Here is a 27,346-nt window from a genome sequence, read left to right as displayed (position 1 = left end):
ACACCCAGCACTCACCAGCTAGCTCACAGCTAAGATAAAATCACAACTGGAAAGGTTAGTCACCGCATCTGGCCAAATGGGAAAGCTCAGGCACCACGTCAAGGTCCTTTCCATTGCCTGAGTCCCTAACACAGCCATACTATCATGCGAGCTCACAAAGCCAAACAGACTGAGAACAAAGAAGGGGTGCACAGGTGGCTGTAATCACCCATAGAAAATACAAAACATGGAAGGGAACTGCACTCCAAGACCAGATCAGGTACACATCCTGTAACTCAGCAACATCCAGCCCTGGGTGCTAAATAGCACTCCAAAAAAGCTGTGATGTCCCCAGAGCCACAGGCAGTTAACCCCAGTCCGGAATGGGTGCAAGAAACAAGGGGGATTACAAATAAAAAGTAATACAACACATAGAAACACCCAGCACTCACCAGCTAGCTCACAGCTAAGATAAAATCACAACTGGAAAGGTTAGTCACCGCATCTGGCCAAATGGGAAAGCTCAGGCACAACGTCAAGGTCCTTTCCATTGCCTGAGTCCCTAATACAGCCATACTATCATGCGAGCTCACAAAGCCAAACAGACTGAGAACAAAGAAGGGGTGCACAGGTGGCTGTAATCACCCATAGAAAATACAAAACATGGAAGGGAACTGCACTCCAAGACCAGATCAGGTACACATCCTGTAACTCAGCAACATCCAGCCCTGGGTGCTAAATAGCACTCCAAAAAAGCTGTGATGTCACCAGAGCCACAGGCAGTTAACCCCAGTCCGGAATGGGTGCAAGAAACAAGGGGGATTACAAATAAAAAGTAATACAACACATAGAAACACCCAGCACTCACCAGCTAGCTCACAGCTAAGATAAAATCACAACTGGAAAGGTTAGTCACCGCATCTGGCCAAATGGGAAAGCTCAGGCACCACGTCAAGGTCCTTTCCATTGCCTGAGTCCCTAACACAGCCATACTATCATGCGAGCTCACAAAGCCAAACAGACTGAGAACAAAGAAGGGGTGCACCGGTGGCTGTAATCACCCATAGAAAATACAAAACATGGAAGGGAACTGCACTCCAAGACCAGATCAGGTACACATCCTGTAACTCAGCAACATCCAGCCCTGGGTGCTAAATAGCACTCCAAAAAAGCTGTGATGTCACCAGAGCCACAGGCAGTTAACCCCAGTCCGGAATGGGTGCAAGAAACAAGGGGGATTACAAATAAAAAGTAATACAACACATAGAAACACCCAGCACTCACCAGCTAGCTCACAGCTAAGATAAAATCACAACTGGAAAGGTTAGTCCACCGCATCTGGCCAAATGGGAAAGCTCAGGCACCACGTCAAGGTCCTTTCCATTGCCTGAGTCCCTAACACAGCCATACTATCATGCGAGCTCACAAAGCAAACAGACTGAGAACAAAGAAGGGGTGCACAGGTGGCTGTAATCACCCATAGAAAATACAAAACATGGAAGGGAACTGCACTCCAAGACCAGATCAGGTACAAATCCTGTAACTCAGCAACATCCAGCCCTGGGTGCTATATAGCACTCCAAAAAAGCTAGGGTTGCCACCCGTTCCTTAAAATACAGAACACTTATCCATTACACATGCTGCTGGGTGTGCAGGGAGGAATATGAATAGTGCTGTCCAGAAACACAATACATGATCCTCCCTGCACACCCTGCAGCATGTGTAACTCATAAGTGTCTAGGAAAACATGGCCTGAGGTGGCAACCCTAAAAAAGCTGTGATGTCACCAGAGCCACAGGCAGTTAACCCCCAGTCCGGGATGGGTGCAAGAAACAAGGGGGATTACAAATAAAAAGTAATACAACACATAGAAACACCCAGCACTCACCAGCTAGCTCACAGCTAAGATAAAATCACAACTGGAAAGGTTAGTCACCGCATCTGGGCCAATTGGGAAAGCTCAGGCACCACGTCAAGGTCCTTTCCATTGCCTGAGTCCCTAACACAGCCATACTATCATGCGAGCTCACAAAGCCAAACAGACTGAGAACAAAGAAGGGGTGCACAGGTGGCTGTAATCACCCATAGAAAATACAAAACATGGAAGGGAACTGCACTCCAAGACCAGATCAGGTACACATCCTGTAACTCAGCAACATCCAGCCCTGGGTGCTAAATAGCACTCCAAAAAAGCTGTGATGTCACCAGAGCCACAGGCAGTTAACCCCAGTCCGGAATGGGTGCAAGAAACAAGGGGGATTACAAATAAAAAGTAATACAAACACATAGAAACACCCAGCACTCACCAGCTAGCTCACAGCTAAGATAAAATCACAACTGGAAAGGTTAGTCACCGCATCTGGGCAAATGGGAAAGCTCAGGCACCACGTCAAGGTCCTTTCCATTGCCTGAGTCCCCTAACACAGCCATACTATCATGCGAGCTCACAAAGCCAAACAGACTGAGAAACAAAGAAGGGGTGCACAGGTGGCTGTAATCACCCATAGAAAATACAAAACATGGAAGGGAACTGCACTCCAAGACCAGATCAGGTACAAATCCTGTAACTCAGCAACATCCAGCCCTGGGTGCCTACTATAGCACTCCAAAAAAGCTAGGGTTGCCACCCGTTCCTTAAAATACAGAACACTTATCCATTACACATGCTGCTGGGTGTGCAGGGAGGAATATGAATAGTGCTGTCCAGAAACACAATACATGATCCTCCCTGCACACCCTGCAGCATGTGTAACTCATAAGTGTCTAGGAAAACATGGCTGAGGTGGCAACCCTAAAAAAAGCTGTGATGTCACCAGAGCCACAGGCAGTTAACCCCAGTCCGGGATGGGTGCAAGAAACAAGGGGGATTACAAATAAAAAGTAATACAACACATAGAAACACCCAGCACTCACCAGCTAGCTCACAGCTAAGATAAAATCACAACTGGAAAGGTTAGTCACCGCATCTGGCCAAATGGGAAAGCTCAGGCACCACGTCAAGGTCCTTTCCATTGCCTGAGTCCCTAACACAGCCATACTATCATGCGAGCTCACAAAGCCAAACAGACTGAGAACAAAGAAGGGGTGCACCGGTGGCTGTAATCACCCATAGAAAATACAAAAACATGGAAGGGAAACTGCACTCCAAGACCAGATCAGGTACACATCCTGTAACTCAGCAACATCCAGCCCTGGGTGCTAAATAGCACTCCAAAAAAGCTCTGATGTCACCAGAGCCACAGGCAGTTAACCCCAGTCCGGAATGGGTGCAAGAAACAAGGGGGATTACAAATAAAAAGTAATACAACACATAGAAACACCCAGCACTCACCAGCTAGCTCACAGCTAAGATAAAATCACAACTGGAAAGGTTAGTCACCGCATCTGGCCAAATGGGGAAAGCTCAGGCACCACGTCAAGGTCCTTTCCATTGCCTGAGTCCCCTAACACAGCCATACTATCATGCGAGCTCACAAAGCCAAACAGACTGAGAACAAAGAAGGGGTGCACCGGTGGCTGTAATCACCATAGAAAATACAAAACATGGAAGGGAACTGCACTCCAAGACCAGATCAGGTACACATCCTGTAACTCAGCAACATCCAGCCCTGGGTGCTAAATAGCACTCCAAAAAAGCTGTGATGTCACCAGAGCCACAGGCAGTTAACCCCAGTCCGGAATGGGGTGCAAGAAACAAGGGGGATTACAAATAAAAAGTAATACAACACATAGAAACACCCAGCACTCACCAGCTAGCTCACAGCTAAGATAAAATCACAACTGGAAAGGTTAGTCACCGCATCTGGCCAAATGGGAAAGCTCAGGCACCACGTCAAGGACTGGGGTTAACTGCCTGTGGCTCTGGTGACATCACAGCTTTTTTGGAGTGCTATTTAGCACCCAGGGCTGGATGTTGCTGAGTTACAGGATGTGTACCTGATCTGGTCTTAGAGTGCAGTTCCCTTCCATGTTTTGTATTTTCTATGGGTGATTACAGCCACCTGTGCACCCCTTCTTTGTTCTCAGTCTGTTTGGCTTTGTGAGCTCGCATGATAGTATGGCTGTGTTAGGGACTCAGGCAATGGAAAGGACCTTGACGTGGTGCCTGAGCTTTCCCATTTGGCCAGATGCGGTGACTAACCTTTCCAGTTGTGATTTTATCTTAGCTGTGAGCTAGCTGGTGAGTGCTGGGTGTTTCTATGTGTTATATATATATATATATATAAATTGAGGTATTTATGTTACAGTAGACATTGAGCCATCATATTTCTTATCAGATGCTGGGGGGTAGATAAGCATGGATCAGAGACTTTACAAATGTGCAGATCACAGGTAAAAAAGAGGGTGTCTAAACAGGGCTATGCGGAAACCCTGTGAGATATTTTTCCATAAAGCCTTGTTTCCAGTCCACACTCTTTTCATGCCTGTTTTATATCTGTCTGTAATTGTCCTCAGCAGACAAAATAAATAAGGGGAAAACCTGTGTTACAATTGACTAAACCACAGATAAATAAAATTCTCACCCTTTCATACAAAGCTCTCACCAACGCCGCTCCCCACTACCTATCTTCTCTAATAAACAAGTATACTCCAGCCCGCCCACTAAGATCCAATAATGACCTGCTCCTTGCATCCGCGACTATCACCTCCTCTCATGCTAGACTGCAGGACTTCTGTCGTGCAGCACCTACCCTCTGGAACACTCTCCCTTGTGCTGTCAGGCTTTCCCCTAATCTTTCATCTTTTAAATGTTCCCTGAAGACTTTTTTATTCAGAGAAGCCTACCACCCAACTCAATAATAAATTAATTTCACTTACCTAACATTTCCCTCATCAAACTCTGCATTAACATCTTTCTCAATCGTGCAGTCCTCACCTCCTGTTTCTCAACCTCCTACCCTTCTAGATTGTAAATTCCCACGGGAATAGGGCCCTCAATCCCTCCTGTATGTGTTTGTAAAGTTTGTCTTGTCTCTTACAAGTCTTATATCATTGTTTTATTTAAATTAATTGTACCCATGGACAGCGCTGCAGAATATGTTGGTGCTTTATTTATAAATAAAGTATAATAACAATAATAATAATAGATAGATAGATAGATAGATAGATAGATAGATAGATAGATAGATAGATAGATAGGTTATTCACAGTCCAATCTTTGCTTTGCATATATCATTATATCCAGCATTTATTTACTGTTTAATATACCTTTAAAGGGATAGAAAGGTCAAAACTGAAATGTGCAGGGGTGCATTTAAATTTTAAATATAAGCATTTTTGCAATATACTTCCATTAGCAAAAATGCTATTGTTGGTTTTTCAGCAGCTTACCCACATATGCTGTGAAGGCCCGTGTGCCCCAGTATACAAACACTACTTGCAGCTCTGCAACTCCTAATGCTGCATGCAAAAGTATCGCTGTTCAGCGTTTGTTCCTTACGCCTCGAAAGCTGTGTGTGTGTGTGTGTGTGTGTGTGTATGTACACCACGTGATCCAGCCCGTCCAATTGGACATCCAGAAATGAAAAGTTGATCCAATGAGCTGTGAGCCTCTTGCAAACGTAAGCCCAGGGGCAGCTGGATATATATATATATATATATATATATATATATGCACATTGCAATTACAATGGGGTTCATTATTCTCTTTTTAGTGATTTTTATATGAGCAAAAAAGCGTGCAAGTAAACAGTCGGTAGAGTGCACAATGCATTTTTTAAATCATTTTTTTATAAAATCAGAATGGTTATTTTATTGCAGCACAGTGACATACAAATAAAGCAAGTTGTTTGTATAGTTAGTGCTACTGTCCTTTAGATAAACTACACTCAGTTCCAGTAGACATACATTTCAAGAAACATTTTATAATTTATGTAGATAACTAAATAATTAAAATACAGTCTCAGCATAATCTTAATGCTTCCTTTCTATCTATTGGTTGTGTTTGCATAGTTTACTTTACTGGGGGGGGGGGGTGGAATAAACAGATTATTGCATTTAGGATGATTGCATTAGGGGGGTCCCTAAATTCTAAAAAGACCTACACTGTGTCTGTATATTACTGTGTAAAATTTTAACTATTTGTACAATGTGTAATGTATTGCTGGCATATCCCAGAACATACTTGAAAATGAGAGAATTGTTTTTATCTAGTAATTTTTTTTATAAAAAGAAATGGAAAGAGTTTTAGGTTACTGCTCAGGTACAGTTAGGGTTAATGTAGTGGGAAATTCACAGGTTAGAACTGTAGTGGAGGGGTATAAGGTTAATAACAGTGAGCAGGATAGGGTTTATTGAAGTTGGAGACTTCTGTTCAGGTAAATTCATTATCACAATTCTTGCTACAACATATTTTGTTTAAGACAAACTCCACCCACTACTTGCTTTATTTGGAGCAGCCAATCATTACTTGTTAGTGGAGTAGAAAAACAGGGCCATTATGTCACCAACACTTTATTTATTGTTTTAGTATAGATCATAGTTATTATGCTTCATATGATTACACATTGTATATCAAAATCTCAAGGTGGTTACTGTCCCTTTAGTAGACAGCTATTATCATCACCTGCTATTAATTAGTAACATCAGGGGCAGAAGTACTATTGGTACAGCAGGTGCAGTGGCGCCAGGGCCCAAATGCTGGGGGGACCCATGTCAGCCAGTCTATACATAGACATGTGCAGAATGTGTACAATCCTAATGCAGGGGAGACTTTTATTAATGCAGGTTCCAGGTCTATCTATCTATCTATCTAGACTATCTATCTATCTGTCTGTCTGTCTATCTAGCCCTCTATCGGTCTATCTGTCTGACTGTATATCTAGCCCTCTATATGTCTATCTACAATCTATCTATCATCTATTTATTTATATATTCATCTAATTATCTATCATCTGTCTGTCTATCCCTCTGTCTGTCTATCCCTCTGTCTATCTATCCCTCTATCATCTATCTATCTATCTATCTATCTATCTATCCATCTAATTATCTCTCATCTATCTATCCCTCTGTCTATCTATCCCTCTGTCGATCTATCTATCATCTATTTATTTATATATCCATCTAATTATCTATCTATCTATCCCTCTGTCTATCTATCTATCATCTATTTATGTATATATCCATCTAATTATCTATCATCTGTCTGTCTATCCCTCTGTCTATCTATCCATCTATCTATCATCTATCTGTCTATCTATCCCTCTGTCTATCTATCCCTCTATCATCCATCTATCTATCGTCTATTTATTTATATATCCATCAAGCTATCATCTATTTATATATCAATCTAATTATCTCTCATCTATCCCTCTGTCTGTCTATCGCTCTGTCTATATATCCCTCTGTCTATCTATAGTCTATTTATTTATATATCCATCTATCATCGATTTATTTATTTATAAATCTAATTATCTATCATCTATCCCTCTGTCTATCTATATATCCATCTTCTATCTATCTATTTATCTATCCCTCTGTCTATCCCTCTGGAGTCTGTCTATATATATATATATATATATATATATATATATCCTCAAAAGCATTATACAAGCAGCATGTATATTGTTACTATTGCTTACTACTGAGTTACATACAAACACTACCCTGTCATTTAAAAAAAAAATATATACTGCGTGTGCAGCTGCAGAAATGAAATGGGGCCAAATTTAAAAACTAAATAAATAGCTGCTGGTATTAGTTATGTCCATACAATGTTTATGGCATTATTGAGATATAGGGTCATCATGTTATCAGCATAATTCCCTCCGCTCTAGTAAAAAAAACTGTTCACCAGTTTGCAAAATCATTTAGAATTAAAATATCATAGTGTGTTACTTTCAGTTCACTCAAATTAAACTGTACACAAATTATTTTGTAAAATTGATCACAGTAAACCCCTTTCCTTACTTAAAAAATTGAGTTGTAATTACTGAACTGACACTTTTTCTCCCCAAGAAACTTTTCTTTATGTTACTTTTTTTTCTTGAGTGTAACTATCAAAATAAAATAAAAAACAACAACTCAGATTATTATATCACTGGTGTTGAGAAATCACACGAAGCCTGAAGAATGTGCCTGTAAACGTACATTTATTTTGTAAGAACATTCCTTCGTGTTTATCAGTCGTTGCTCACAGATGGAACATACCTTTGTGTTTTTGTAACTTGACGTACACAGTAACCAAAGAACTTCACCTTTTGACATATAGTTTACAGGACTTCTCTTTGCCCCGGGCTATGTTCTTTGCTTTCTCATCTTTTTAATGCTGGGGTTAATACTACCCCCATCGTGTTTACCAGGTGACTTTCTTTCCCCAGCAACCAGTTTGACCAGCTTAAGCCTGTTCTGAAGATACAGCAGACACTACGTGGGGAGGGTGTTTCTGTGACAGGAGGGGGTCGTTGTCCTCCTTTTGGTAACTGAGTCCCAGAAATAGTCTCAATTCCTTTAGAATGTTGCACCCTCCCACCACTTCCCCTTCACTGGACCCTTTTGGTATTGTTTGTGAGCGTTATTGCCTTTAGCTGTAATATCCTAAACAGTATTGCATGGGGATGGGGGTGTGCTAGAGGTGTGTCTGAACATGGTCATTTATTGGCTGATGGTGAGGGCCTTGCTGCTATAAGTTCTGTGCATTTACCAATGTAAAAGCACCATTCACGGAAACAACAAGATGGGAGTCAAATCAGCATCATCCTGTACGGACGCCAAAAGTCATAACATGGTGAGTGAAGATCAAGTATGTATGTATGCATGTGTGTGTGTGTGGTATGTATGTATGCATGTGTGTGTGTGTGGTATGTATGTATGTATGTATGTATATATATATATATATATATATATATATCCTATACAGTACATTTATTTGTTTTTTGTTTGTTTTTCATTAGCAAACTTTTAATTTTATTTTGATGCTAAATTGCAACGTTCTATGATTGAACTCATTTGACACTTTAAAGCGACATATATGAACAGATACATTTCCAGCATGCAGTACTAGGTGTTTTAGGGATGCAGATAAGCCATGCAATACGCAATACTTACAAAATCCTCTTCAAAACTTGCCTTCAATCTTGTAAAAGATTCTTAAACACACGCTGCCATGTATAGCCCCATGAAACAATTTATATGCTTTATGTCTATTTGATGATAACTATGGATAAATTATGTTTTAATGAATTATAAAACTACATTATTAAAGGCACATGATAAACCCCCAAAATATTATTTCATGATTCAGATACAAAATACAATTTTAAACAACTTTACGATTTACTTTTATCTAATTTGATTTGTTCTCTTGTTGAATACAATGCATAGATAAGCTCAGGAGCTGGAAGCTAGATGCTGATTGCTGGCTGCACATATATGCCTCCTGTTATTGGTTTACTGATGTGTTCAGCTAGTTCCCAGTGGTGCATTACTGTACCTTTACCAAAAAATACCAAGAGAATGAAGCAAAACTGATAATATAAGTAAATTGGAAAGTTGTTTAAAGGGACACTGAACCCAATTTTTTTCTTTTGTGATTCACATACAGCATGCAATTTTAAGCAATATTCTAATTTACTCCTATTATCAGTTTTTCTTCATTCTCTTGCTATCTTTATTTGAAAAAGAAGACATCTAAGCTATTTTTTGGTTCAGAACCCTGGACAGTACTTGTTTATTGGTCGGTTAAATTAATCCACCAATCAGCAAGAACAACCCAGGTTGTTCACCAAAAATGGGCCGGCATCTAAACGTACATTCTTGCTTTTTAAATAAAGATACCAAGAGTATGAAGAACATTTGATAATAGGAGTAAATTAGAAAGTAAGTTGCTTAAAGGGACAGTCTACACCAGAATTTTTATTGTTTTAAAAGATAGATAGTCCCTTTATTACCCATTCCCCAGTTTTGCATAACCAACACAGTTATATTAATATACTTTTAACCTCTGTGATTATCTTGTATCTAAGCCACTGCAAACTGCCCCTTTATTTCAGTTCCTTTGACAGACTTGCAGTTTAGCCAATCAGTGCCTGCTCCCAGATAACTTCACGTGCATGAGCACAGTGTTATCTATATGAAATATGTGAACTAACACCCTCTAGTGGTGAAAAACTGTTAAAATGCATTCTGAAAAGAGGTGGCCTTCAAGGTCTAAGAAATTAGCATATGAACCTCCTAGGTTAAGCTTTCAACTAAGAATACCAAGAGAACAAAGCAAAATTGGTGATAAAAGTAAATTGGAAAATTGTTTAAAATTACATGCTCTATCTGAATCATAAAAGTTTATTTTGGCCTAGACTGTCCCTTTAAAATTGCATGCTCTATCTGAATCATGAAATAAATTTTGGGTTCAGTGTCCCTTTAAAATTATATGCTCTATCTAAAATGGGAAAGAAAAAAATGTGAGTTTCCTGTCCCTTTAAGTTTAAATAAGTAATAAAATCATGGCATTTTAAAGATTACTATATTTTTACTGACTGTGGATAGTGAATAGAAATATATATATATTATAAACTGAAATAGGATGTAGCTCATTGTTTTCCTATTAACACTTTGTGGGCTGCATGAAGTTAACTCAGGGTGTTTTTGTGTCTCTCAGCTATAAATTATATTTACACAATGTGGATATGCTGGCGAATAGGTTTTCATTGTAATACTCTATTGATATATATTAATCTTTAGTGACCCTGGTCCTCCAGCCAATACATATCCAAAATGTTATCCCAAAAGTCAAACAGTTCTGATTTAGCCCATAAATGAGACCGTCTTATTTTAAGAGGCTATGAAAAACCTCATATCCTCTATTTTACTTGTACGTGTCCGTTGGCAGTACCACTAATCACAAGCAGATAGCACTATTGACTTTAATCTACCTTGTGCAGGATCTGGACAATTTAACCCAGTCCTCTTTTGGTGCAGCAAATTTATTTTTTCACTGGTAGCAATAAGCAAAATTATTACCATTATCTCTCTATCCCAAGTGAATTTAAGTTCATAATTGTTAAAGTGTATTGTGCTAAACAATATACATCATGCACATGAAAGAGGAGCCAGTAAGCATGTTAAAATATCTCTTGCTCACTGGCTGAAAGAACCATTAGCTGGTGGAAGACAAATCTTCCAAAGCCTGACAAGGAACATTGCATTTATTCAACACAAGTTTGCTCAATTTTAGAAAGAAACAAAAATATAAATATTTTTGAAATGGTATAAATCAAAATGTGACTACACTGTTTATGTCAGAACTACATTATTGTGCTGTTTCATAAAATGTTTTTAGCCTTGTAAAAAAGTTTATATTTTACAGAGGAATATTAATTTCTCCTTTAAAAGTATGGAGAGATTTTAACAAATCAATATTTATAATTAAACATATTTTTTGCTCGTAAAAAGTGCAATGTTTGGACCTCCCCAATATTATTTAAAAATAAAGATCTAAAAGTGAATGCAAACGGGTATATGAAACAGTGCTCCTTTATAGTTTAAAAAAACAAAACAAAAACACCAACAAAAAAACAAATCAAAGTAATCATAATAAGAAACCTATTGTGTTAAAAAGCAAACAATATACTTGTTTTCTTGCAAAATGAGCACTATGAAATATTCAGTGTAACCACTGCCTTGAACAACGTAAGGGAGCTCCCATTATAAAATGTAAGTTCTACTGTCACATGATTTTTGAAGCATGGGCAAGAAACTAACTGGAGCTAGTGCCTGTGTTTCCTATCAACTAGTTTAAAGAGAGAGCTCCTCCTTTGCTTTTACAAGGGATCTGTGAAAGGAAGTAATAAGCCCTACACAAATTAAGTATATAAAAAAAAAGTAAAATCCTTTTTAAAATGATGAATAAATTATATTGCAGTTATCAGGAATAACCCATTGCTTAGTGCTTTTTATTACAACAATGAAACGGACTGTTTTTTATAAAATCACATTTGTCCTGAGGCCAAACTGAATGAAATATAAGGCAGACATCGATCTTACCCTCCCCCCAACACTGGGCTAGTTTCCATTGTGGTAAAAACATTTTTCTCCATTAAAGTCAATAAAGAAATGTTACCACCAGTTTCCAAGCTTTACCATCTCAATGGAAACAAGGCCACTATTGGCATCTTTTTATACATAGCTCCACAGGCTACATCTATTGTAATTGATTTGTAAAAAAAAAAAAAAAAGTATTAGGAGTTGACCTTTATGTAATAACAATTAAGACTGTAACGTATGCATGAGACATCAGGGAACCACATTTTTCATGTAAAATACCCTAAGCAGAGTCATTGTGTGTCTGCAGTCAGAATATCACTAGGCCTATATTGATATTCAAAACAGTAAACTGAAAAGATCATTATTGAACTGCAGTACTCTAGATATTCCTTTGAAGGGCACACATGGTGTTACTTTGGAGAGCAGGTATGGTGTAGAACTGTAGGGCACACATGGTGTTACTTTGGAGAGCAGGTATGGTGTATATCTGTAGGGCACACATGGCGTTACTTTGGAGAGCAGGTATGGTGTACATCTGGAGGGCACACATGGTGTTACTTTGAAGAGCAGGCATTATTTATCTGTAGGGCAAGGACATGCCACTGGAGGAAAATATTGGACATGTTGAGAAGGCGTCAACCCTTGGAGGTTGCGCAAGCAGTGGTGCAAGTACTCACTGAGCTGGCCTCATGGCGAAACACAAAAATACTGTATGATAATATTGTCATGGAAGTTCACTGCAAAGTGAACCTAAATACATCCACATTTTTAAACTATTTTGAAAGCGGATGTTCCAATATGGACATTCTGATAGTAAACAGTTGACGAGGAAGACTTTAAAACACATTTTCAGTGGAAGCATGGAATCTAAACACCTTATTTGGAATCATTAAATTCCTATATATTTTGCAGGTCAAGATACCAAAAATGAAGTGCCTGCATCTGGACACACCTCTGAGGGACAGTGTACCAATGTCCAAACTGGCTGGGACCACAGTGTACCTTAAACTTGATAATGCACAGCCCACTGGTTCTTTCAAAATCAGAGGAATCGGTCATCTGTGCAAAACGGTAAGCGAATAATGTCTCTCAATCCACACTAAGTATCCTTAAATATTTTACTTCCTTATTAATATCCTCTTCCAATGAAAAAGGTGTACTCTCCATAGTGGTATTACTGTCTAGTAAACAAAGTTCCACTCACTGTATATGTAATATCCTTGTGCTCCATCTTGTAAGTAGTATTGTGCTTATCTGTGTGGGGGAAGACCTTGCACAGTTTTCTCCTCTAAATCATGTGTCCCTGGGTGTGTTCAGGTAACTGAAAATGTTTAATAAAGAACATGCTTCCTGCTTATAATATATATGATGTATCTAACCAACAATGTTCAGTTAGAATAGTTTATACATTTATATCAACTATGATGCAATGGTTAAAGTCACAAATTAATCTTCTCCCCCCCCCCCCCCAGCTTTATATTGACTGTCTATATGTATCTAAATATCACATCTTATTGGCCATCCCTTGTATAAATTCATTTCATTATGACATTTTACAGTCACAAGTATATTATTCCAGGAGAAAACTGGACTAGTTTAAAGTGATGGTAAATTCACTTACATAACTTCACATAGTATGAAAACTCTTCTCCTAACTAGCATATTTATATGCTTATTTTGTTTCAATGTCAAATCTACTTTTAATACTGAGCGTTTTTGTCAGGCTCCGTTACCTGATTCAATGCAGCCTCTCTGAATAATTTTCCCTTAGGCTTAATAATAACAGCACACTCCCGTGCTTGGAACTAAGGTTGGAAGTTGAACTGCGCAACCGCTACGCTATTTGTGCAACATAAACAGTGAGGCTACTTACAGTATGTTAACAGTAAGCAGAATCACTGTTTATGTTGCACAAATAGCGTAGCAGTTGCGTTTGCGCAGTTCAACTTCCAACCTGAGTTCCAAGCACGGGAGGGTGCTGTTATTAACTTACATGGGGCACATGGTGAGGCTCTGATTGGCTGAAAGAGCTGCCAGTCAAAGAAGCCTAAGGGAAAATTATTCAGAGAGGCTGCATTGAATCGGGTAACAGCCTGACAAAAACGCTCAGTATTTAAAGTAGATTTGACATTGGAACAAAATAAGCATATCAATATGCTAGTTAAGAAAAGAGTTTTCATACTATGTGAAGTTATGGAAGTGAAATAACCATCACTTTAAATGGACAGTCTACTCCAGAATTTTTATTGTTTAAAAATATAGATAACCCCTTTATTACTCATTCTCCAGTTTTGCATAACCAACAACTTGTATTAAAATATTTTTTACCTCTGTGGTTACCTTGTATCTAAACCTCCCCAGACTGCCCTATTTCAGTTCTTTTGACAATCTTGCATTTTAGCCAATTAGTGTTGATTCATAAATAGGGAGTACACACAATGTTATCTATATGACACATGTGAAATAGCGCTGTCTAGCTGTGAAAAAAATGCACAAGATAAGAGGTGGCCTTCAAGGGCTTAGAAATTAGCATATTTACCTACCTAGGATTAGCGTTCAACAAAGAATAGAGAACAATGCAAATTTGATAAAAGTAAATTGGAAAGTTGTTTAAAATTGCATGCCCTATCTGAATCATGAAAGTTTAATTTTAACTTCTAATTTTTCCTAAAGTCAAAACCAGCATCATTTTTCCTGACACCTTTCATCAATTATTTCACACATGGAGACTCACCTGATGTCCACAAATTACTTTAAGCTGTTTTTTTTAAAGCAGATCAAGAAAAACATGACACACAACTTTTAACCAGCCTTAGTCAGTAATAAACAAATTGTGTGTGTGTTATACCCGCCAACAAATAATCTAATATTTCACTCGCTGTATGGATAGGATAATTGTATGGACTCTGTAGGATCATCAACAAAAGCTAAAGGGACAGTCAAGTCCAAAAAAACTTTCATGTTTCAAATAGGGCATGTAATTTTTAAATAACTTTCCAATTTACTTTTATCACCAATTTTGCTTTGTTCTCTTGGTATTCTTTGTTGAAAGCTAAACCTAGGAGGTTCATATGCTAATTTCTTAGACCTTGAAGGCCGCCTCTAATCTAAATGCATTTTGATAGTTTTTCACCACTAGCGGGCATTGAGCTCATGCACGTGAAGTTACCATGGAGACCGCTCTGATTGGCTAAAATGCAAGTCTGTCAAAAGAACTGAAATAAGGGGACAGTCTGCTGAGGCTTTGATACATGGTAATTACAGAGGTAAAACGTGTATAATTATAACTGTGTTGGTTATGCAAAACTAGGGAATTGGTAATTAAGGGATTATCTATCTTTTAAAACAACAAAAATTCTGGTGTTGACTGTCCCTTTAGTGATTTTTTTTTTTTCTTGGGAGGCAGAAATACAAACAAAATACAGAGTTAAAAAAACAAACAAAACAGGATGAATAGTTTAAAAACAGATGGCAGGAAACACCTGAAGGTTAACTGTTGCCCCCTTATTAAAATGGATCTTATTATATTAACTAGAAAGTTCAACCTTTAATAATACCATATCCTGGCTAGACCATTATTTTAAGACAATACTGCATCATTATTCAGAGTAACCCAAGCCATTCAGCCTCTATTTTATCTATAAATGAAGCTGTTGATTGGAGCTTTTTGGTGTACATCTTTGTATTTGTCTAATGAAAACCAATCACCTTGTTGCTATTTAATGGTGTTTATCACATGATATTTAATTTAGCAGTAACCACATACTCTTTCTTTGCAGTGGGCAGAACGCGGCTGTAAACATTTTGTCTGCTCTTCGGGTGAGTTTTTGTATTGCATTTTCTCCCCTCACAATAAATGTTTCAATGATTATTTTACTCTCTTAGCCGTTTTTATATATACATTTGCATATTATATACCAGCAATTAAAGGGGCAAAAAATTGCTATTATGCCGTGAAATATTACTGCTTATATATGTTAAGTGTTTTTCATGGCAATATAAATGGTTATATTAAAGGTGTTTATTCTGATGTTAACATGAAGTGCATGTAGGGATGCCACCTCGGCCATGTTTTCCTGGACACTTATGTATTACACATGCTGCAGGGTGTGCAGGGCCGGAACATGTATTGTGCTGTTCATCAGCACTATCCATGTGATGTCCAGAGGCACAATACATGTTCCTCCCTGCTTACCCTGCAGCATGCATAGCTCATAAGTGTCCACTAAAACATTGCCGAGGTGGCATCCCTAAGTGCATGTCTGTGTATAACTTGAACTGCCACAGTATACACTAATTTTCATATAACTGCATGTAATAGACACTACTATAAAGAATAATATACAGATACTGATATAAAAATTACAGTATAAAACAGTTTAAAAACTTACTTAGAAGCTTCAAGTTTAGCTCTGTTTAAAATGTTACTGGAACATCCACTGCAAGTGGGAAATAGCAGACACTCCCACCTCCCCTGCATATGAAAAGACCCTTTACACAAGCAGAAGCAAGCTGGAGTAGGTATACATCAGTATTCTCCGAAAACATTGGGGCTTGGTTAGGAGTCTGAAAATCAGAGCAATGTTATTTAAAAATAAGCAAAACTATCCATTTAAAAAAAAACAACAACAAAAAACTGTATGCACTATATAAATGGTTCATTTACAAAACATTTATGCAAAGAAAAATCTAGTGTATAATGTCCCTTTAAAGAGACATTAAACACAATGCACCTTTATATATGAGAAGAATTTTGCAATGAATAATGCAGCTTTATTTTGTCAAATTGGCATATTATTTTATGTATTTTCTTTTCACCGATTTCCCTGTCCCCCAGAACAAAAGAACTCTTCTAATAAATCACTAGCTAATACGCAGATATAGCATGAACTCTGTTTGCACACGTGCAGTTAAGGATAAGAGACATTTGGTAGCCTGCCCTCTTATATTCCCTTCAAATGGTTTAGCACTGATGTAACTTAGTTAATTAGTAAATAAAATAATAATAATAATATTATATTTTTTTACATGTATTTAAATAAAGACATTTATTCCTTTTTAATCTTTATCTAATAGCTAAAAATAAATATTTATTTATTTATACACAATAATATCCTATAATATAAAAGGCCAAGTGTGGTGTGTTTGTCCGAAGCTGTCATGCGCAGTAGAGACAGCGCGAGGACAAACACACCTGGCCTTAGAGTCTACCTGGTGATCTGCTGTCTGTGGCGTGACAACGGTGGGTGGGATTGGGCGTGACGGGACGGGCGGTCGTGCACGTGCGAGAGAGAGATTAAAAAAGAGAGGGGGAGAGAGATTAAAAAAGAGAGGGGGAGAGAGATTAAAAAAGAGAGGGGGAGAGAGATTAAAAAAGAGAGGGGGAGAGAGATTAAAAAAGAGAGGGGGAGAGAGATTAAAAAAGAGAGGGGGAGAGAGATTAAAAAGAGAGGGGGAGAGAGCGCAAAAGAGAGGGGGAGAGAGCGCAAAAGAGAGGGGGAGAGAGCAAAAAGAGAGGGGGGAGAGCAAAAGAGGAGGGGAAAGAGAGAGAGCAAAAAGAGATGGGGGTACTGCAAAAAATGGCCAGTGTGAACGGTCTTTAGGACCAGTTAGCACATAAACTACCTTGTATGTTGTCTGCTATTGCACATAATATTAATACATTTCCTTTCATGATTGTTATGTAAAGCTGTTAATTCCCCTTAAAAAAAAAAAAAAAAAAAAAAAAAAGCAAAGGAGTACAGAGAATGAGACAGGAGAGGGGTAAACAAAACCTCACAGATAAATTGGCTAAAAGTATTAAAGGGACAGTTTACTCAAAAAATGTCTCCCCTTTAATGTGTTCCTAATGATCCACTTTTCTGCTGGAGTGTATTCAATTGTTTACAATTATTTTCATTACCCTTATAGTGGCATTTGAAATATTTTATTTAGCCTGTGGTATCCCCACCTATCCTGAAAGTTTTAGCCTCAAGGCCAAGCTGTGTTAACACAGCCAGTAGAAGAAATTACACTCACAATGGGGTATAGAAGGGAAGGTAATACAATGTTAATTTTTCCATTGTTCTCTCCAAGTATTAGTGATTGGTTTATGGACAGATATAAGATAAAGAAGCAGGTATATGTACACACTGATACAGTAATGAGATCTGATTATACCTACAAGCTCAACCCATTTTATTAGGTTGTGGCTTCAAAACACAAAATCAGCTAATTCATATACACAAATAAGCCTTAAAAAAGCAAATCTCATACATTTTATACTCTGCAGCTGGTAAAAAAAGTAATTGAAATCACATTAAGGGAAAAACTATTTTATAGTATACTGTCCCTTTAACCAAAGCCTCCCTGGGAGAAAGTGGAACAAGTACAATTTTCAGATGAATTTTAAAGCAAAGGGAAGTAAAATAAATACATAATGTATATGACTGTTTAATTTTCAATAATGAAACCTTTTATGCAGAGTTTAATGGTTTAATAAAACTGCTCTGTTTTATTGGTGGATAGTGACATGCCTTACTAGCATAAAAACAAAAAAAATGTTTTACACAGTACAGGAACATCTAGGTTTTTTAAAAAAAAAAAAAAAAAAAAAAAAAAGACCTCAACTATAATAAAGTATTTTTGCCTTTGTAAAAAGTATGTAACACATACGATCCACCGATCCACAAAGAAAATGTTTTTTTTTTTTTTTTTTCAAAAGTATTTGCTACATTATTTTTTACACTTATCTAAACTCCTTTTGATTGTGGCTAATTAGGGATAGTTATAAATGAGTTTATGCCCTACTCTAAGAAATCACTGTGTATTATGTGCAGCATTGTCTTTCTAGAGAGCATGAGACAAAGCAAGGTATTTAACAACAGCAATAAATATATGTAATGAAAGCATATTGTAATGTTTAATTTTCTTTAAAGTGATAGTAAACATGAGCGCATAAAATCATATCATTTTAGTGAACACAACATCTTTATAGTTTTTCTTTTATTAAAATCTTTTGTGTTTTTTTCAAAGTCTATATTAAAGGGGCAGTGTGCCGCAAAATTCTCTCCCCTGTGTTCCCAATCATCGCTTATCTGCTGGTGTTTATTACATTGTTTACAAATGGTTTGTCTAGATTTATGTTGCCATTTTAATATAACTGCTTTTGCAATGGAAAAAGGAACATTGTAGATTGCTTGATATATACAGAAGCTCTGTCCCTAATTGTTTTGTTTGCTGTAGCCAAACATTCAAGGGGTGTGAGCCATGACTACAAAACAATGCAATGTTTGCTGACAAAACTAGAATTCCTTTAAAATGTATTTTGCATACTGAACTTTTGCTATGCAGTTATTATTGTGATGCCTCTAGAAACGTCAATGTCCATTTAAATGTATTATATTTGTTAAAACTATGTTGCTGTGTTTTTTTTTATTATTATTCATTTGAATTCCTCCACAATGCATCTGTCTATCATATGCAGGGGATCGTATGGGCATGTGCACAACTCTTATACACTTGTTTATCGCATGTAAACTCTGGATATTTACATTTGTTCACATTTTGCTTAAAGGGTCACTGTACTCAACATTGTTCATGTATATGAAAGTATAGTAATCAAACAGGTTAACCTGTTATTTAAATTTAATTCACAACAACCATTTGAATACATTTAAAATGCATTCTTTTATTTAAATAGAAAACTATAAACGGACCATTAAATTGCATAATCAACAAACACATACAAAAATGAAACTCTGAATTTCAATGAGCAGTAGACTTTTTTTTTTCCTATTTCCCTGCCACCCTTATGTGACAGCCATCAACCAGTCACAAACTCATATGTATACACTGAACTCTTTCACATGCTCAGTAGAAGCTGATGCATCAGCAAGTGTGCATATAAAAAGACAGTGCACAATTTAATGGTAGAAGTAAACTGGAAAGTTTTTTTTGTATTTATTTTAATTGCATGCTCTTTCTGAAGCATAAAACACTTTGACTTTAGTGTCCCTTTTAAGGTTTTAAATCTTATAAACTTCATATAACAAACTTGAGTACAATGTACTATTAAGCTCAGATCTCTAGTATGAATAATCTGCTCTTCATATTAAAATATAAATGCACCATCACTTATTTTGCTTGCTAATAATGCACATCAAACACTTAAGGCTGTGACACACTGCAAGCGGAGCGGCGCACATCGTGTACTTGCGGCTGTGCGTGCTTAGTGTGTCTTGCCTTTTCATCTCTGAGCACTCTGCTGCGTCATGTCGCGTAGCTGAGCGCTCAGATGAAATATTCGATCTTCAGAAATGATGCGACGCGGCGTGAAGCAGCTGCTTTGCCTCGTGCCGCATCGCTTGCAGTGTGTCACAGCCTTTAGAGTGATGTTTTTTTTTAAAAAAAACCCTCAGATTTACGGAGAGAAATCGCACAATCTTTGGGATTTTTTCTTTAGACTTGCATTGTAATATGTCTCTTTCAAATTCAGAACCCTCCATAGTGAGATCAATGGGGTCTCAAGGTAAAATTTATGTTTTTAAATTTCTTGGAGGGACATCGGCGTACTGACGTACGCCTGAGCGGAGAGATTTAGATCACCAGTCCCTTAGAGTGAATTATGTATGTCATAAGATATATTCTGCTATGCTTCCCTCTTTGATAATGGGCTTGTTTCTTTTTTTAGGAGGCAACGCCGGCCTTGCAGCTGCCTATAGTGCAAGAATGCTCTCTATCCCAGCCACCATACTTGTTCCCGTCACCACTCCCTCATTCACCATCCAGAGGGTTAAGGACGAAGGAGCCACAGTCTGTGTGATAGGAGAAGTGAGTTCTATATTCCTCTTAGAATCCAAATCACTACAGGGGTTGAGTTTTAACTTTTTCTTCTACTGCTGTCCTTGATTTTAGTTGACACAAATATTCCTTATTCTCTGTAGATATTGGATGAGACTATTGAACATGCAAAGGAGCTGGTGAAAAATAACCCAGGATGGGTGTATATCCCACCTTTTGATGACCCATTAATATGGTGAGAAAATGATTAGATTCATAAAATACAAACAAATTTAGCATACAGAATTTGTTATTGCAAATGTACATTTTATGTGTGATTTCAGTTGGTGTGATGACAATATACCTCTTTATGCAACAATAAATGTTTGTTGTATGTTATATTTTGTTTTGTCAAAAGTTTAAAGGGATACCGAACCCAAATTTTGTATACCATAATTCAGATAGAGCATGCAATTGTAAGCAGCTGTCTTATTTACTCCTATTAAGTTTTCTTTGTTCTCTTGCTATCTTTATATAAAAAAGCAGGAATGTAGGCTTACGAGGCGGCCCATTTTTGCGCTACCCAGGTGTTGAAGTTGAACCAAAGATGGGCCGGCTCGTAAGCTTACATTCCTGCTTTTTTAAATAAAGATAGCAAGAGGACAAAGAAAAATTGATAATAGGACTAAATTAGAACGTTGCTTAAAATTGCATGCTCAATCTGAATCATGAATAAAAAAAAATTTGGGTTCAGTATCCCTTTAATAAGACAAAAAAGAAATATGTGCATGTTTTTGACGGGTTGCTGCTCTCTTTTTTTTTTTAGGGAAGGGCACACCTCACTGGTGAAGGAAATAAAAGCCAGTCTCCCTTCAAAACCCGGGGCTATCGCCCTGTCAGTGGGTGGAGGAGGAATGCTTTGTGGGGTAGCCCAGGGGCTTAGAGAAGAAGGATGGGGAGATGTCCCAATCATTGCTATGGAAACTAAAGGAGCACACAGCCTCAATGCTGCTCTGGGAGCTGGTGCCTTGGTCACTTTACCAGAGATTACCAGGTGAAAGATTTGCATTTAGTGTACTGAAATTGAAAACACAATTATATATATTTATTAATGCATCTTCTAAAAAGAAAATATATGACAGTGTCTCATGTTCCCTTTTCAGTGTGGCAAAGACACTGGGGGCCAAAACTGTAGGTGCACAAACTCTGAAGGTGGCTCAGGAGCATCCAGTGTTCTCAGAGGTCATCTCAGACCAGGAAGCAGTTTTGGCTATTGAGAGGTTTGCAGGTAAGTGATATTAATAGAGGGGGAAAGTACACACAATGTAATCCCCTTACATATTCAGTTTCATTTTTTAGCCATTAAACCTAGTTTGGTTTGTAGAAATCATAAAAATACAGTATGTTTTCTAGAAGTAGATACTGAAGACAGGAGGTCTGTCTGTACCCGTTACGGTTAGCTTCCTTTTGGCGATTTTGCTTTTAAAGGTGCAAATGTACTATAAAATGTGCTTCCCCTTAAAGGGATAGGAAAGTCAAATTTAAACTTGCATGATTCAGATAGAGCATGTCATTTTAAGGCACTTTTAAATTCACTTTTATTTTCAAATGTGCTTCATTCTCGTGGTATCCCTTGTTAAAAATGAATACGCACATATCAGACACTAGTGGGAGCTGCTGCTAATTGGTGCCTGAACATATTTGTCTCTTGTGATTGGCTAACTAGATGTGCTCAGCTAGCTGCCAGTAGTACAATGCTGTCCCTTCAGCAATGGATAACAAGAGAATGAAGCAAATTTGATAATAAAAGTAAATTGGAAAGTTGTTGGTTTACTATCCCTTTAATGTATTCCAAATGAATTGTTATACCTACTGCATATTATTAAATGTTTGGGAAATTGTTAATTCATATTTATTTTTGTATCTGAAATAGCAGGCATTGCTCATTAAAACCATCACCTGTTATTCTCCAGGACATGCCCATAACAATTGGCTTAGCCTGCAAATAATGTTATATGTTCGATATTGAAATGCTAATTATGGCTGAGGGTTGAATGTGCACAACCAGCTATTTCAAATACACTGGGAGATTAAAGGGACATGAAACCTCACATTTTTCTTTCATGATTCATATGAAAGATACAGGTTTAAACAACTTTCCAATTTACTTCTATTATCTAATTTGATTTGTTCTGGGTATCCTTTGTTAAAAAAGCATACCTAGGTGGGCTCAGGAATTACTGGGAGCTAGGAGAACCCATTGCTAAGCCAATTACATGAGGTAACTATATGCCTCATGCCTTTGGCTTAGCAATAGGTTTAGCTAACTGCCAGTAGTGCATTGCTGCTGCTTCAATAAAAGATACCAAGAGAATGAAGCAAAATTGATAGCAGAAATAAATTGGAAAGTTTAAAAATGTATGCTCTGTAAGAATCATGATAGAAAATTATTGCGTTTCGTATCCATTTAATTAGGGCTATTGTCTCATGTTTTCATAGCTTTTCTACAGAGAAAATGTTTGTGGGGATACAACAGGCAAAAGTAGCTTTTGCAAATAAAGTAAAGGTAAATTAGCTATTTGCAGACAAATACAGTTCAACGGGTAAAATGGACCATTGGGAACACATTTAATGGCAGAAAATTGTATCCCTTAAAGCGATTATTATAAATATATGGGGTCTTTAGTCTTGTGTCATCAATGTACACGTGAGATAAGTGCAGTGGCAAACCTATACTGGCCTAGTGTAGCTGGAAGAACAATTTGTAGAATGTGAAGATCTTTTTACTAGTCACGGACTATGGATGTACACATTCAGTCTCTCTCAGAACAGATATATTCTTTTGTAGTGTGTGGTGAACGCTAAATGACTTTTTCAATGAACTATTTTCTTCTCCTTAGATGATGAGAAGATGCTTGTGGAACCGGCTTGTGGTGCAGCCCTGGCTGTTGTATACAGCAATATTTTAGGGAAGCTACAGCAGCAGGGCAAATTAAGCTCTCATCTCTCGTCAATTGTCATTATTGTTTGTGGAGGGAACAATATCACACTGGCACAGCTCAGCCGGCTCAAGGAACAGCTGGGCATAGCCGCAACTTGCAAATCTTAACATTACTTTTGGGATCATCTACTATATACGCTATACTACATAACTCTTCCTGAAATGAACAGCTCTACTCTTGGTATCTTCATTGCATTACTGAAGGGATATGCTCCCAGACTACCGTCTTTGTTGAACACTTAAATATAAGGAGTGTCACCATGAAAACAGGGTTGCAGATACCACAGGAAAGAGATTATAAAAAAAAATGTGTGTCCTTGCTGTCAGCTCTGGGTGGTTATAAAGATTAGGTATATGCTAATCTCACCAGTATTCATACAGTATGGACATTTGTTTCATAAGGCCAGAAAGGGAACACTTGTAAATAAGTTATATGGAACACAAATCCAGTCTTTTCTAGGTTCAGCTTTTTTATTGACAGAATTGTACATCATGTGACAGTCTGAGGAGACATATGGCCTTTGATTCACCTACTTAATTTCCCCCCCCCCCCCCCCACCATAAACTTTCAGGAGGGATCTGCTAAGCTTTGGTGTACATTATTTTTCAAGCATCCAATGTGTTTTAATATATATTGTATATACACTCTCTTGGGAGGGGACTTCATAAAAATGTAATGCAGGGCATTACATAACATCCATCAACATATACAAACATACAAATGAACAAGTTAGTTAAGTTATAAAGAAAAACTAAAAGACTGAGTCATTTACTTGAAGCACATTTTATAACTACCATTATCTGTTTAATTTTGTATCATATGTACTGATGTCTCAGAACCACTGTTTGCTATTTTTTTATTATTATATATATAAAAATATCTAGAATAAAAAATAAAAAAAGGACTGGTTAATGTAGGTTATATTTCACTGAAAAAGAAAAACCCAAATCCCATACAGTTGGCAATATTGTTTTGGTCTAGTTGACATGACAGATTTTCTAATGCACTTCATGACAGGTTTATTAAAAGACCACTAAACATAAATTGTAAACCTTCATATCGGAGAATACGTTTGCAATGAAAGCTGCAGCTTTATTTAGTCAAATAAGTATATTGTTTTATGTTTATTAATTTCACTGTCCCCCAGAACAAAAGAATCCTTGCTAACCAATTACAAACCAATATTCAGATATGGCACAAACTCTGTTTGCACATGTGCAGTTGAGAGAGACTGGGGAAACCTGCCCTTATCTCTTCCCTTAAGGTGGTTTAGCACCGATTCCTATTGCAAAAAAAAAAAAATGCTTCTATCATGATTATTGATGCAAAATTTATAATTCATCTTTTACAAACATGTGACTGCTGAGAACCATAGGGTGGAGAGTGAACTAAACAAAAGCTTGCATAAATTGACTTAAAGTATTAACCTAAATCTCCTTGGGAGAAAGTAAAATAATAAGCACATTTTTAGATGTATTTTACAGCAAAAGGTAGCAAAATAAATAATGAATGTATTTACAATAATGTTTCACTTGCAATAATGAAACATTTTATGCATTGTTGAAACGTCAAGTTTAGATGGTCGTTAAAAAGTTCATGTATGCCCAATTAAGATGCTCTACAGAATGGATGCCAAAAAGGTGGACTGTGATCTCCCGTGGGGGGGATCAGAAACATCACCGTCATCACTAGACGACCCCACCGCCAGCGCGTGTGTGAGTGATCCGGGAGATGCTGCAGTAGGTAAGGTAACCTGCCAGGCAGACCCTTCCCAGGCACCCACAGGGGACCACTAAAGAGTTAAAGAGCTACTGCGGGGGTAACCTTGGAAGCCACTGAGGCTACACAAGAAAAAAAGTGAGACTTGATATGCGGTAAGAACATCTAATAATAAATGTGATACCGTGTTCTCCAAAAGGATGATTTATAAAAGGTTAAAAACTTGGCTCAATATTGAAAACATGTTTTAAGTAACCCCAATTACATGAAGTTGCTCATTACATTATTTGAGTGTTATTAAGAACTGATCCTTTTGGGGGTATAGATACAAAGCCTATTTGTTGCAATACAAATACGATATACTTTCAAAATTTGGATACAAACTTATACATTGAGCAGAAACATTGCTACAAGTAAATCGTATTTTCTATCTTTACCAACTGTTACGATTTAAGTAATGAAGCTGTGTTTCAAACTAACAAAAATCCAGATTACCAATACGCTCATAGTAGCGCTTCTTAGATGGTTTTATATATAAGAATAATATCAAGCTTTCAATACTACAATCTGTGTGGGATTTTCAAAAAATAATTCTGATTTTTTGTGTTTTTTATGCTGTTTTACTTTTAAAACAATCTCTCTTTTTTTTTCAAACAGTTCTGTTTTTTTTAGTGTTGCAGCATTGGTATATTCTTACATTTTCTGAGAGAATTTGATATAATCTGGTGTAATAAACTGGGCATTATATCTTACCTTATTTGATTGTTTGATCATTTTATTTATTATATGTACTTTTAATTTTTTTTTTTTAAATTTTCTTTTATTGAGGTTTAACAGAAACAACAAAAAAAAAGAGAACAACATTGAAAATGTTGCAAATTACGTACTTTTAATTTTGATCGCTTTTTTACTAAAGGGTTATATATCCCCTTTGTACTATTTATTAACTGTTTGTATATTGTATGCTCTTATTTGCCTATAATTAGGTTATATTCTGCCCACCTTATGCATTCTATACCTCCATTGATTTTTAACTCCTAGTGCTTTTTGTTAGCGCCTCCCCTTCACCACCCCCCTCTTGTAGGAGGGAGATAGAGGCATAGGAGTTATTTAATCTAGCGCCCTAATACTTGCAATTAATAGTCTGTACAGATGCAGCTGGTGATCCCTATGCATATCAGTGCAGGTAGCAAGTGAACCCATGTCCCTCTATTTCTACGGATATCAACCATGGCAGCTTCCAGGAAGGCCTCTACAAAATATGCAGAATCCTATGAGATGCCGATTCCATATAAATGACTTGTCAAGCTTAAAAGGGATATAGTTTGGATAGAGACAAAAATATAATATGTACTTTAATTACTTTACCTGCAAATTTATACTGCAGTGCCTCGCCATTAACCCTTTCTTTTTAGTTTCTGAATTGTAAAGCTCCAACTCCCCCCACACATTTCCTTCTATGGCTGTATCTATTGTTGCTTTGGTAGAATACAAAAATGCATATGAATTATCTGCTGGAGCATGCCTAGAAGCTATAAACTAAGTTGAAATACAATTCCTGTGTCTAAACACTAAGGGTGGGTAGAGTTGGCTGCTCCAGGCAGCTTAGCTATGCAATTCATTTTGCTTATTTTTAAAAAAAAAAAAAAAAAATACTTGCCAGCAATTTTTAAACAATTGTTTTAATGATTTAGCCCTTTTAGGATATGCACAGATCTCAACCTGTTTTATATCCCTTTAAATTCAAAATGTACTTTAGTATAGGCTGTGAACCATACATTCAGACAACAAATTAGTAATAAAATCACATATGTGCCAGCTCCCCGTAAAGCAGACATCCTCAAACTTGGCCCTCCAGAGATTTTGGAACCACATTTCCCATGATACTCAGCCATATCAACTGGCTG

At 37.2% G+C, this 27,346-nt stretch overlaps 2 protein-coding genes across 4 annotated transcripts in view; one reads left to right on the top strand and one right to left on the bottom strand.

The window, feature by feature from the left end:
- The window catches only part of LOC128649089 (serine dehydratase-like), a 151,604-nt gene extending 143,093 nt beyond the window's left edge, over nt 1-8,511 (bottom strand). Inside the window, exon 1 of one of the 3 annotated variants that reach the window (XM_053702150.1) lies at nt 8,128-8,511. In XM_053702150.1, coding sequence (XP_053558125.1) covers nt 8,128-8,184 — 57 coding nt within the window. In that variant the 5' untranslated portion in view covers nt 8,185-8,511. The remainder of the gene's footprint in view (nt 1-8,127) is intronic. The other 2 variants (XM_053702152.1, XM_053702148.1) reach the window with 2 other exon arrangements.
- Nucleotides 8,512-8,556: 45 nt separating this feature from the next.
- SDS (serine dehydratase) lies at nt 8,557-26,196 on the top strand. Its single transcript, XM_053702153.1, has 8 exons — nt 8,557-8,704; nt 12,871-13,029; nt 15,738-15,777; nt 20,630-20,769; nt 20,883-20,974; nt 21,545-21,772; nt 21,882-22,006; nt 23,619-26,196. Exons 1-8 carry the CDS (start codon nt 8,654-8,656, stop codon nt 23,825-23,827), a joined length of 1,044 nt encoding a protein of 347 aa, XP_053558128.1. The 5' UTR covers nt 8,557-8,653; the 3' UTR covers nt 23,828-26,196.
- The last annotated feature ends 1,150 nt before the right edge of the window (nt 26,197-27,346 follow it).

The sequence above is a fragment of the Bombina bombina genome, chromosome 2 (genome assembly GCF_027579735.1).
Source record: "Bombina bombina isolate aBomBom1 chromosome 2, aBomBom1.pri, whole genome shotgun sequence".
Classification (NCBI taxonomy): domain Eukaryota; kingdom Metazoa; phylum Chordata; class Amphibia; order Anura; family Bombinatoridae; genus Bombina; species Bombina bombina.
This window is presented reverse-complemented; position numbering and strand designations above follow the sequence as displayed.